Below are 13335 nucleotides of genomic sequence, written 5' to 3' on the forward strand. Positions count from 1 at the left end.
GCATGGAACTACTTCCTTACGCAACAGATCAGAATCTGCCGTTGCTGTCCAAGCCTCCGTTAGTAATTAAAAAATGTCACTTCAGAAATAGTATCACGGCTTGTGCTGTTTCTAACAAGTTATTGGATAAACAACGATGGATGTGTGTGTGTGTGTGTGTGTGAGAGAGAGAGACGGAGCGTGTGCGATCACCTGTTGCCAGCTTTCTGAAGATCAGCATTCTCAGTGGAAAAATAGCCGTCCAAGTGGGGGTATTCCTCCCTATTTCGCGGTAGCCGGTGCACAAGAGTCGATCACTATAGAAACCGCAAAGTCCTCCGCCATTTTGAACAGCACGCATTGTGTAATTAATCAGTATGTTGTGTCTCTCAGCTTTGATGAGCCATAATGCTGAGGTTGTTCATTTAAAGCCGTTTAAAGCTATTTCCTAGCTTTAGTAGTGTAGTAGTAATACAAGCAATCACGAAGAGCTGTTGTATGTAAACACTGGCTGATGTGTATTCACTTCACGTCACCTAACTGGCTCATATTACACACAAAAATGATATTTTGCCACCACCTGCTGGCTAACATATGTAATGTAAAAAAATACATGTAAAAGGAGACACAAACAGTAGCTCTTAACACATCTGCACTGCTCTTACACTTTAGTTTAGAACGGTACGAACACAAGCGGAGTGATACCCACAGTGAAGTGTCCGAGTGATGATGGTGTGAGACCATCAGTGCTCATGGAACGTCTCGCGTCCAATCAGATTCGAGGACCGGAACTAACTGTTGTATATACACACATATATACTGTATATCAAATTAAACAAATGTTCGTGCACACACTCCATAGGGACGCGAGCAAGCGAGCAACCAAAACAATGACGTAACGTACAAAGAGACTGAACGTGATTCACCGGTATCATGCTGACAGATGAGGTAGCATAATTCAAATTACACGGTTATGATTGTTTTACTACAAACTTTGAAATTAAACTAAAACTACTTATCAGCTAACATAGCATACTGATACACACATACAGCTACATACTACCGAACTATACCAGACAGTTTACTGTTGCATGTTTTGTATGTCGTATGTTGTACTACGATCAAGAAACCAGCGTATTTGCTTACATTTATCCTGTATACCTGACTTTTAGTATAAAGAGAATATCGCTGAAATTATTTGAAAGTTACGAAGCAAGGTAGCTTGCAATTCGTCAGCTTTAGCAGGCAAGATCAAGTTAGCTAAAATGACACAGATCAATCCTTATGGCACTATATTTCACATGCTTTGCAGTTATGTAAGCTTACCTGTCCAATAAGAAGAACGCCAATTCAGGGTCGGTTTTGATCCTCAAAACCAAACGAAGGTCCCTCCAGGAATTAAATGCCCTGCCGATGTTCACTCTAGTTTTCCCTCGACCACGATCATGTTCCTTAGCCAGACGGGATTCAGTAGAAGGCTCTCAGGAGCGTGCATAAACATCACATCCTTTGGATCTTCCTGGCAAAACTGACCCGCTCCCTTCGCATGAAAATCAGTCTACAGGCTTTAATAGGCAACATAGGAAGTCCGGGAAGGGCTCATTTTTTAAGTTGCGTTACAAGCCGTTCACACATTGGCAAAAATAATATTACATGAAAATTGTTACATACTGCACCTTTAAGAAAATAGGTCTAACATAATACATTTAAAATTAATGATCAGATTTATTAAAAAAAAAAGTAAAAGGGAAATTACTTGTGTAAAGTGTAATCTAAAAGATAACATTGCTGATTACAATTTTATGTAATTTGTAATACATAAATTACAATTACACTGCATTGTTTATTTGTACTAGCCTGCACTTGTTCATATTTGTATAGGAAGCACTTTGTTTTAGCAGATATTGTTCTACATTATATGCTTGTCATGTGTTCAGAAGTTCCCTAAATTTTAATTTCATTTTTTAATTTAGTTATTTTTCATTTCATTGTTATTCCCATTCCATTATTCATTAAAACTAAAAGGAAATGACATTAAAGTCTTTAGTGCCAGCACTTTGACGGTCCAAAAGTCATTTTTAGGCAGCATTAAAGCAATCCATGTGTCTCCAGTCAATCAATGAATGTTTTCTGGAGCAATATTTAAAACGTTTTCAACGTTTAAATCGGCTCTTCTGTCCAGGGCTCTGATGCTGTTTGAACTGGCCGAACTCTCGTGTGACGTTCGTTCTTCTGTTGTAAATAGGCACCGCTTCAGAATTCTCGTGTGAACTCGCCGGCACGCTTATGTCATGCGACAGCTACGTGCTGCGTCAGCTGCTGCCAGGAAGCGCTTTTTAAAAGTTAATACAATTTTAATTATTGATTATTTACACAAACGTATCGATTTGCTTCAGAAGACATTCATTGATCAACTGGAGTCGTGTGGATTACTTTTATGCTGCCTAAATAGGACTTTTGGACCATCAAAGTGCTAGCACCCGTGTACTTCCATTATAAGGACCTGACAGAGCTCTATCATCTTCTAAAAATCTTCATTTGTGTTCTGCTGAAGAAAGACAGTCATACATGTCTGGGAAGGCATCAGGGTAAGTGAATGAGAGAATTTTCATTTTTGGGTGAACCATTCCTTTAAGGATGATCACTTATGAATGGAACGCACCCTCAATTTGCTCTGTCCCTGCAAAAAGTGTTAGTTCATTCCACTAGATGGCAGCAAGTTCAAGGACAAAGGAATTTTCTTCTATCACCTTCCATCACAACATACAGATCTGAAAAGCAGGTGGCGCTCTAACATAGCTGAGCACTCACCATGTGATCCCACACATCTTCCCTAATGTTTCAAAATATCTCTTCTAGCCTCTGAGTGGACTAGAAGCTAAACCTAGGTGTCATTGAAAAGCTGAAATCTTCAGATTTGCAATGTTGTTTAATATTTTAATATTTTGTAGAATATGTTTCAGTTTGTTCATGATTTATCTTGGTTTCATCTTTTACATCTCAAATACAAAAACTTTAATGATGCACATACCTACGTCACATTTCCTTTGCAACTATAGAGCAATGCCACTTCCAGATGCTTCCAAACTGGTGGGTGGTGAATGAACGTTTACAAACGGATCACCCTAAAATGGCAAAAAGCTATTTCAACAATTAATGCAACTAAATAGATAGCAAAAAGACGGTGTCATTGAAGTAATTTTATTAAAAGTATTTTTCAAGAAACACAAAGCAACGACAACAAGACATTTAAATGACCTGTACAATTAGGTTTCGCAAATCATGCATCCGTTACATTACAATGTCATAGCAACAAGATTATTGTAATCATCGTCAGATTCTTCACCCTTACACAATACTAAATAGATTACTTATATAAATTACACTTAGTTGTTTGGGTTCACCATTCTCTCAAACCCAAATTAGACTATTAAAATTGAACAACAATGGCTATAAAGGCACCACATATCATTCACTTCTACGGAACCGAAATAATAATAAAACTCCTCAAAAAAAACATCAGATCTGCTATTTGAGGATGCAATTTACAGTATATCTTCATCCTCACCTTATTTTTTTAAAAACAATCTCATAATCTGTGATAGGCCCTGGTGGCTACATCCTACCCTAACACAAGCCCTATTGCATGAAATGTAGACCACATTTCATAGTGCTAAGCTACCTCTTTAGAAGAAACCATCTTGCACTGGTTCACACTATAGTGACATCTATTGTCAACCATTTCGAATATAAAGGTAAACAAAGACTTATCTGTTTGTATGTGGAACACTTTGTAGGCAAAGGTAACAACATCATGGGGTCAAACCGAGCAGCTAAAGGCCACACATGCTTCGGATATTCAATATTTTTATAAATGCACCACACATGACACCCTGAAAGGGGCAGCACCACAGATTTTTTTTCAGAATATCAGTTACTTCAGAATAGTTCAACCGAAAATTCTGTCATCTTTCGTTCTTCAAAATATCAAAAAATATTTGTTCCACAGAATAAAGGTCTTTTCCATTCAATGACAGTTCATAGTCACCACAGACATTAAGTTCCAAAAATGACCCAACCAACCCCAAAACAAATCATTCAGTCCAATTTCTGAACTGGATCAACTCGTTAATTAAAAGGAACGGACTCTTAAGAACTCTTTTGTGCTCCACGGAAAAATAGCATAATAGGTACGGAACGACCTAAAGGTAAATAAAGACCTATATTGTGGAAACCTGTACTAACTCATTTACTACATGGAAATGATCAAGGGAAAGATTTATAATTTTTATTCTAGGTTAGAAACAGTTTAAAATGATACATATAAAATGATACATATAAACTGTATGAATGTGTGTGTGTGTATATATAGTATCTATGTATGTGTGTGTGTGTGTGTATATATATGTATATATAGTATCTATGTATATATGTGTGTGTGTGTGTGTGTGTGTGTGTATATATATATATATATATATATATATATAATACACACACACATACATATATATATATACAGCTCTGGAAAAAATTAAGAGACCACTGCAAAATTATCAGTTTCTCTGGATTTAATATTTATAGGTATGTATTTGAGTAAAATGAACATTTTTGTTTTATTCTATAAAGTACGGAGAACATTTCTCCCAAATTCCAAATGAAAATATTGTCATTTAGAGCATTTATTTGCAAAAAATGACAACTGGTCAAAATAACAAAAAAGATGCCGTGTTTTCAGACCTCGAATAATGCAAAGAAACCAAGTTCATATTCATTTTTAAACAACACAATACTAATGTTTTAACTTAGGAAGAGATCAGAAATCAATATTTGGTGGAATAACTTTGATTTTCAATCTCAGCTTTCATGCGTCTTGGCATGCTCTCTACCAGTCTTTCACATTGCTGTTGGGTGACTTTATGCCACTCCTGCTGCAAAAATTCAAGCAGCTCGGCTTTGTTTGATGGCTTGTGGCCATCCATCTTCCTCTTGATCACATTCCAGAGGTTTTCAGGGGGTTCAGGTCTGGAGATTGGGCTGGCCATGACAGGGTCTCCGTCCACACCTTGATTGAGCTGGCTGTGTGGCATGGAGCATTGTCCTGCTGGAAAAAACAATCCTCAGAGCTAGGGAACATTGTCAGAGCAGAAGGAAGCAAGTTTCCTTCCAGGATAACCTTGTACGTGGCTTGATTCATGCGTCCTTCACAAAGACGAATCTGCCTATTTCCAGCCTTGCTGAAGCACCCTCAAATCATCATGATCCTCCACAAATTTCACAGTGGGTGCGAGACACTGTGGCTTGAAAGCCTCTCCAGGTCTCTGTCTAACCATTAGACGACCAGGTGGAGGATCGGTGATGATCTGGGGGTGCTTCAGCAAGGCTGGAATCAGGCAGATTCGTCTTTGTGAAGGATGCATGAATCAAGCCACGTACAAGAATATCCTGGAAGAAAACTTGCTTCCTTCTGCTCTGACAATGTTCCCCAACTCTGAGGATTGGTTTATCCAGCAGGACAATGCTCCATGCCACACAGCCAGGTCAATCAAGGTGTGGATGGAGGACTATTATATCAAGACCCAGAATGTTTGCAGCAGGAGTGGCATACTCCTGCTGCAAAAGTGGCATACTCCTGCGTTCTTCTTATCGGACAGGTAAGCTTACATAACTGCAAAGCATGTGAAATATAGTGCCATAAGGATTGATCTGTGTAATTTTAGCTAACTTGATCTTGCCTGCTAATGCTGACGATTTGCAAGCTACCTTGCTTCGTAACTTTCAAATAATTTCAACGATCTTCTCTTTATCCTAAAAGTCAGGTATACAGGTTAAATTTAAGCAAATACGCTGGTTTCTTGATCGTAGTACAACAATGCATTTTCTGCAAATAAATGCTCTAAATGACAATATTTTCATTTGGAATTTGGGAGAAATGTTCTCCGTACTTCATAGAATAAAACAAAAATGTTCATTTTACTCAAACACATACCTATAAATAGTAAATCCTGAGGAACAATTAATTTAGCAGTGGTCTCTTAATGTTATCCAGAGTTGTATATACACATACATACATAACCCCATACATAGTAATTTTTTAAGGAAGAAAAGTGACAATATACCATATTTTCTTGATTTTTTGACATAATACAGTAAATTCATAATAAAGGATCATTCCTCCCTAAAGGCACAGCAATAAAGAGTAAGAGTGCTCCATTAGAGGACTACATACAGAACTTAATAATGTTCTATAATTAAATCATATAATGAGGTTTGTCTTTGTCCTCCGGTGGATTCTGACATTTTATCATCCTTCCATGCACCTAGTTAGCTGCCATAAGCTGTGTGTTAACCTGGTTCTTCAGGCCTAATGTGACAGATTATCAATAGGTGTGTCTGCTAGGTAGGATGTGTCCTCTGTTGGCAGCGGTATACCAAGCATCCTGAACTTAGAATTAGCTTTGTTTAAACGAGATGGCCTTCGTTTGATAAGTGAAAGCCTACAGAAAGCCACTTGCGAGCGCTCTGTGTGAGAACAGAATCTGTTAGGTAAATTTTTGGAGAGTAATAATGACGTAGAGAGAAAAGAAAATGGATTTTGAATCTGTACTTTTATATTTACTTTATAATACTTAAATTTTCATTATATATTCTTATTATTTAACATATATTTTATACCCAATTACACAGGTACTTTTACTTGGGAATTAACAAAACATGGATTTAAAAATCATTGTAGGTTGTGAGTGCCAACGAAGGATACACCTCCAGCATCCTCTGAATTCCTGTGAAAGGAGGTCACATTTGGAGGCTCCATTCGGAGTGTCCCACTTGCTTTCTGAAACGAGCCTCTGTATGCGGCAAACAAACGCGACCTCCAGAGCATGCAGCCTCTTTAACGAAGCTGTATGGACGCATTCTACACATACGCACTACGACTGCTTTGTCATACTCTTTAGTACAGTCAACGCCAGGCGCATATGCAGACGGTGCACACAGACGCGGACTGTCCACGTGTCTAGAAAAACTGGGCTGCATACAGACAGTCCGCGCATACTGTGCTGATGACTAAATTTGCAGAAATCCAAACTATAATTCAACCTTAAGGGGCCACCTACATGCAGTCATAAGCACACACATAATACACATGGTCCCAGACTATCTCGTTTGAGAGTGCGAAAGAGGGTTTCATCAACCAAGGCAATTTGTTATATTTGGTAGGTTTAAAAGAAACCCAAGGGTCTCCTAAAAAAAGGTGTTTCAACTCCTCAATCAAGTTCTGTGAGAAATTACTGCTGGTTACTGGCCCCAAAGATATAGTATTTAACTATTAGTTGAAACACAAACTATTGTAGTCAGAAGGCAAACAGGAGCAGGTATTTCTCCGATAAGGGAAGTGAGTAGTTGAGTATGTGGAAGGTTTAACATACAGTTCCACAATCTCGATGCAGTCCTCAGCATTCACACTGGAAAATACATCAGTTTAGAGTCTTGGTGGACATCTGGATCAGAGTAAAGTTCAAGAATAGGGAAATAACTTAATAGTCCTCGGGATTCTGCAGCTTTGTGAGTGTGTATAAATACAGTCGTTTCTACGCATGTGAGATATAGTGAAATCTAAGATGACTTCGATTCTTCACTGAACCGTTGTCAGTTGAGAGAACCGTGAATGTTGTTCCGGGCCCTGTTATGAGGGGGGCCCACTAAGGTCCTCTATGCAATAGCCAATTATTGGGCCCAGGGAAGAAGGGGTCCACCTATAAAAAGAAGTTTGTCCCAGGTCCCGAGAATTTTAGCTATGACTCTGGTTCTTTGTGAGCAAAGAAGAAGTTTGGCAAGATCTATTCGATGCATATTAAGGATGCTGTGGCCTAAATGGGCATTTTGCCACGTCAAGTATTATCTAACAAGTGCGTGTGCAGATAATACACAATTGTCACCTAGTTGAACTTCATCTTTTGTATCTAATTGAAAACCCACCTTAAAATAATCAAGATATGCAAATGTCTTGGTGAAATGCCTTTAGTCCATTCGTAACTTAGATCAAGAAAATTGTATAACATTTGTTTGAAAGCTGCTGATGAGATGATTTCTCAGTTGGATTCTGAACTTTAGGTCTAGAAGTATGGGAATGGTGGTCTCTACAGGATTGCAGGTGACAAGAGAAGGCGCAATTACTGGCAAAAAGGCTAGGCTTTTGAAAGACAGGATCACTGTGGAAAAAAAAGGGGGAAGAACAGCATGAAGTACTACAAATCCATCATAACAATGCTGTTACACAACAACAGTTGTTTAAGAAGTATACAAGCCAAGGGAAGCACCCCTGTCTTTAAATATTACTTCAGTTCATCTCAATTTCATCAAAACATACATTTGAATTTAATTAATAGAAACTTTAAGGGTGGTTGAATATCATTATAGCAAGTTCTTGTAAGATTAAGGGGCAAATATTTGTTGGAGCAGTTAAGGGATCTTTAGGAGGCTGGGGCGTAAGAGGGTGGGTTTTTAGCTTGGCAAGGGGAGGAGGGTTCTGCACTCGCTACTGAATGGGAGAATTCCTTGATGGTGACATTGAGAAGGTTTGTGGTGACGTCAGTCACAACATTGGCACAGCTGGGCAATCAGGGTCCCCCTCTTTTGGTACCCTGTTTTTCTCTGGAAGTGGGGTGATAGAGCGGCAACTAACCTTGCAGACCGAAGCTCGAGCCGTCTGGGTTCGATGGCGAAGCTTTCGTTTTCCACCCCGAAATGCAGGGAGATTCGAAGAGCCCTGGTCTTCATCTTCAAGAGAGGACGGTGGAGAGGACGAATTAGAAGGTGAGGAAGGAAGGAACTGCGCCGGCCTGGATGCAGTGTTGGGCTTAGCTGCTTTTGGAGGTTGGGAGGCGTTGCAGGAACGGGATATTGGACCAGCTGCCGAAGAAGGAACTTCAGATTGAGGAGGAGCTGGGTGTTTCTGAGATGAAGAGGAGCTGCCGTTAGACCCACTGGAACTGGAAGGTGATGGTGGAGGCTGGTACTGAAATGTCTGCCCATTTGCAGAGAAATGGCTACCACTGAAGTTTCCACCTCTTTGATTGGCTGCATTGCCTGACACTTCACTGGTCATGGAAGATAATGGCCCAAAGGGATGGAGCCCAAAAGGCTGACCATACATGGGGAAACCCAACATTTTCATTGGATGCTGGAATGGCCTGTAGGGCATGTCCCCTTGCCTTTTCCCTATGATACGATTTCGGGATGGGATTTTCGCCCGCCCCACAAACGACTGTGGCGTCCTCCTATTGGCTACTCCACCACTTTCAGATTTGTCAATGACCTTCAGGTTCAAGATTATGCGACCTCGTTTTACCTCCCGCGGTTTGACCCTGCGGTTGAGGATGCGAACAGTTTCGGAGAACGGAGAGATAGGAGGACGGGATGAAAACATGGATCCCGTGGGGTCAGCCAGGGGGTCAGGACGAGGCAAAGGTCGACGAGACATCCTATGACAACGGTGGATGTCCTTCTTGAGTTTATGAGCAGCAGCTAGGGAGTGCACTCTGGGGGTTGGAGCTGTAGAGTAGGAAGAGGACGATGAAGGCTGAGGAGCTGCTGTACTTGCAGAACAGGAAGAGGTGGGAGGTCTCGCAGCAGTGTGAGGTGGAGTGCGTCTGGTTTTTATGCTTCGTGATGTTTCACCTGCCTGTGCTCGTGCCTAGAAAGGCAAAAAAAAAAAAAATGTGAGTGAGTGATTACTAAAGTATCAAGAAGGAAGTGTATTTATGGGTTTGAAATCAATCAAAACAGAATATAAACACTCACTGAACACTTAATTAGGAACATCTGTACACCTACTTATTCATTCAATTATCTAATCAGCCAATCAGGTGGCAGCAGTGTCATGCATACAATCATGCAGATACGGGTCAGGAGCTTCAGTTAATGTTCACATCAACCATCAGAATGGGGAAAAAATTTGTTATGCCCGACGGGCTGGTTTGAGTATTTCTGTAACTGTTGATCTCCTGGGATTTTCACACACAACAGTCTCTCGAATTTACTCAGAATGGTGCCAAAAACAAAAAACATCCAGTGAGCGGCAGTTCTGCGGATGGAAACACCTCGTTGATGAGAGAGGTCAACGGAGAATGACCAGACTGGTTCGAGCTGACAGAAAGGCAGTGGTAACTCAGATAACCACTCTGTACAATTATAGTGAGCAGAATAGCATCTCAGAATGCACAACATGCCGAACCTTGAGGCGGATGGGCTACAACAGCAGAAGACCACGTCTAGAACTTAACTAGGACCATGGTGTTCCTAATAAAGTGCTCAGTGAGTGTATATTAAACAATAAAAAAATTAGATGATGGCAAATATATAAGAAAACTCAAACCTTCAGTACAAAGTTTTTTGGTTTAGGCCCACGTTTCTTTGGGCCATAAAGTTCCTGCTCCCGTTCCCTGTGAATAGTGGGATAGCATTATTTAAGCCAAGGAAAATATTACATCACTTCAGAGTCAAGCCCAAACCATAACAATCTAAATGAAACCCTTTGAAGCTACATGCAAGCCATCTTTGTTTAAAATTCCAATAGGAAAGGCTAGTTTCCAGTCTAACTGGCATTAAACAAGCTACAAAACTCAAGCAAGTGATTACAAGAAAAATAATGTAATCATTTTCTTTCCAGGCTCTTACGTTAAATATTTTAACATCTGAGACGTAGTTTGGGACACATAGTTCAAAAGCCTATATATAAAAGTGAGAGATAGAGATAAAAATGACATATTTATCCTTCAAGTGTAACTCACTTTTGCTCAAAGGCTGTGATGAGTCGATCATCCAGGATGTTCTCCTCTGGTTCCCACGTGCTGTGTCTATGTTGCAAAACATTTTAATCTTAAAAGAGTAATGGGAAGTTGACAGATAACAGACATTTTTTTAATCATTATATACAGTAGCCACATAAGGTATTTTTGGGCACTAAAGCCACACTTATAAAATTTATGAATGGCACTGTGTTAAATAACAAAATCTACGATGCTACAATACATCTCAGAACTAACATTTTTATTAACTATTTTTTAATAACTGTTCTAAAGGTGATTTTAAGTGGATTTTGCCATTTAAAACCTAACAAACTTTTTTAATGTGAAACGTTTTGCTTAAAAATGTGTTTGTGCCATCTCTCTTTAAATTAAATGCACTACTAAGGACACTACCAAGTCAACAACCCAAATTCACTTTTACGATGACAAAGTCAAACCAAAGGTAGCCCTTTGGTTATAAGATTTCAGTTCTACTTTTGTTGGGTCAAACATATCTCCATTCCACAGTTGTTGTATTCTGGCCTGTGGGCATCCATATATTCTACACTTACTTTAATGCCCAGCCTTTCCATTTAACCAGGTACTCGATTCGACCCTGTTGCAAAAAGAGAGAAACAGGGAAATGTTCTTGGTTCAGCACTGACTAAATAATGCATGAAAGAGTTCACTCTGTTTCAACAACAAAAACACAGATGCACATTTGCATAAAAAGTGCATTTTTGGGGTGCTAAATAAAGTCTGTCTAGCTAATACATCAAAGCTAACATCTTAAACAGTGTTGCATGACATTATGCAGTACGTAAAACTTCTCTGTCCTCGTGCATTGCTGAGATCTTTGAATCTTGGGTCAGCCAGCATGCATTGATTTGGTCATGGATTCATGCCAGACACTTTGTACCTTCTTTCTCCTCGTCTTGTTGCTCTTTTAGAGGGCTGTTTTCAATGCCCAGTGCTACATACCCTAATTGTATGACATAAATCACAAGTTGCATACCCAATTGTCCCATAGTTTACTTGTTATTTCCAATATGACCGAGAAAACAAATGCACTTGGTCGCTAAATCGAAAAACATCTGCAAGTAGGCCTCCCCCTCTTGTCATTGCAGGCGCCTTGCAGCTCCGCATCGCGAGACAAATGAAAGACGACCCTCTCTCTGTGCTGTACATCAAAAAAAGAAAGAAAAAAACATCCCAAACGCCATTTAACATCTTCGTTCATTACTCACTTTCCTAACGCGGCTTTTCATGATGGCTTCCGCGGCGAAAACCCGGTCTCCTCCCGCCGACAGCTCCATTTTTTCGGTGCGCGCGTTCCAGACGGCTGTCTCGCGGCGCTACACTTTACAAATCTGTGACAGCAACAAACCCCTGCGCCGTCACGTGCTCCGGGTCAACCAGCCCCGGTAGTCCTGGAAACGGCTCGAGGGGTTAGTCAAATATTGCAACACAAACTATATTATTTATATATATTTTAAATCGAGCGTTTCTTAAGTGGGTCGTTCCTACTATACAGCACATTATCAGTTTAATAAAAGATATTTAGGTGTTTTTTGTTTGTATATGTCCTTAAAGGTGCACTCCATTTTTTCCTGACTAAAAAAGTTTTACTCCAAAATAAATGAATAGCTATTTTGAAACATATGTATGAAATCCATGAGCACTCACATTAAAATGAAGACTCCAGTCATATCAGTAACCTTATAAAAGCTGTTTTATTCTACATGGAGAGGGTCTCCTCATGGGGGCGGCCATGTTAGAATCACATGACCAGCCGAACACTACTTGCTTTATCTCAGTAACCGCGCTGTTTTTGGACACTTTCACTCATGGATTAAATTAATCATGGCTGACTGTGAACAGTAAATGTCTACAATGGCATCTGTAAATAAAAACTATTGTGTTTGGATGATGCAGCATCCACGCCCCTAGGTGTCAGTGTAAGTCCAAGAAGATAAATTCAAAAAAATTACTGAGTGCACTTTTAAAGTCACTTTCCATCCTATAAGTCTTTTGAAATATCTATTTAACTAACAAAAGCCATTTTTGAAATCATCCTATAAGAAGTTACATCACTTTTGGTGAGAAAACAACACAAAATTCAAAAGGTAGTGTATAACAGGAATGACCCAAATGTAAATGTATGTAACCTATATATAATTTTTTGTTTTATTACTAATACTTTGATCATGTAAAGCTTTTTTCCCCACCATACCAATAAAGTTGTTTTGTCTATTTTATCTCATTATTTGTAGTTATTCATAGAATAGAATATAGAATAGAATTCTATTAGACTGCCCTGATCCCTTCAAACACACGCACTCTCTCCAAAACCCCGCCCTCCACAGACATGTCAGCCAACCCAATGTCAGAAAACCCAAACACACAAAATGATTGACAGGTGGATAGTATTTCTGATTGGTTAAAATGGGCGGGCCGCTCCCCTGATTCTTTTTTCTGTTTATAGAGAGTATATATATATATATATATATATATATATGTACAGATTTTGCTGTTTCGGAAGGAAATTGGTACTTTATTTCACCAAAGTGGC

General features: G+C 39.4%; 1 protein-coding gene across 1 annotated transcript; it reads right to left on the reverse strand.

The window, feature by feature from the left end:
* Positions 1–5975: 5975 nt before the first annotated feature.
* On the reverse strand, positions 5976–12118 carry LOC127438363 (chromobox protein homolog 6-like). Its single transcript, XM_051693900.1, has 6 exons — positions 12011–12118; positions 11336–11379; positions 10767–10832; positions 10352–10418; positions 8660–9670; positions 5976–8186 (listed from the first exon to the last, which is right to left on the reverse strand). The coding sequence occupies exons 1-6, from the start codon at positions 12077–12079 to the stop codon at positions 8184–8186; spliced, it is 1260 nt and encodes a 419-aa protein (XP_051549860.1). The 5' UTR covers positions 12080–12118; the 3' UTR covers positions 5976–8183.
* Between the last annotated feature and the right edge of the window lie 1217 nt (positions 12119–13335).

Source organism: Myxocyprinus asiaticus, chromosome 49 (assembly GCF_019703515.2).
Source record: "Myxocyprinus asiaticus isolate MX2 ecotype Aquarium Trade chromosome 49, UBuf_Myxa_2, whole genome shotgun sequence".
In the NCBI taxonomy this organism is placed as follows: domain Eukaryota; kingdom Metazoa; phylum Chordata; class Actinopteri; order Cypriniformes; family Catostomidae; genus Myxocyprinus; species Myxocyprinus asiaticus.

Bases quoted from the DNA above. Each gene is read 5' to 3' on its own strand.
- LOC127438363 (XM_051693900.1), bottom strand. From the start codon at position 12,079: ATGGAGCTGTCGGCGGGAGGAGACCGGGTTTTCGCCGCGGAAGCCATC. The intron at 11,380-12,010 runs GTGAGTAATGAA...TTTTTGCAACAG, and splicing joins TGAAAAGCCGCGTTAGGAAA to GGTCGAATCGAGTACCTGGT. The intron at 10,419-10,766 runs GTGAGTTACACT...CACTATTCACAG, and splicing joins ATCACAGCCTTTGAGCAAAA to GGAACGGGAGCAGGAACTTT.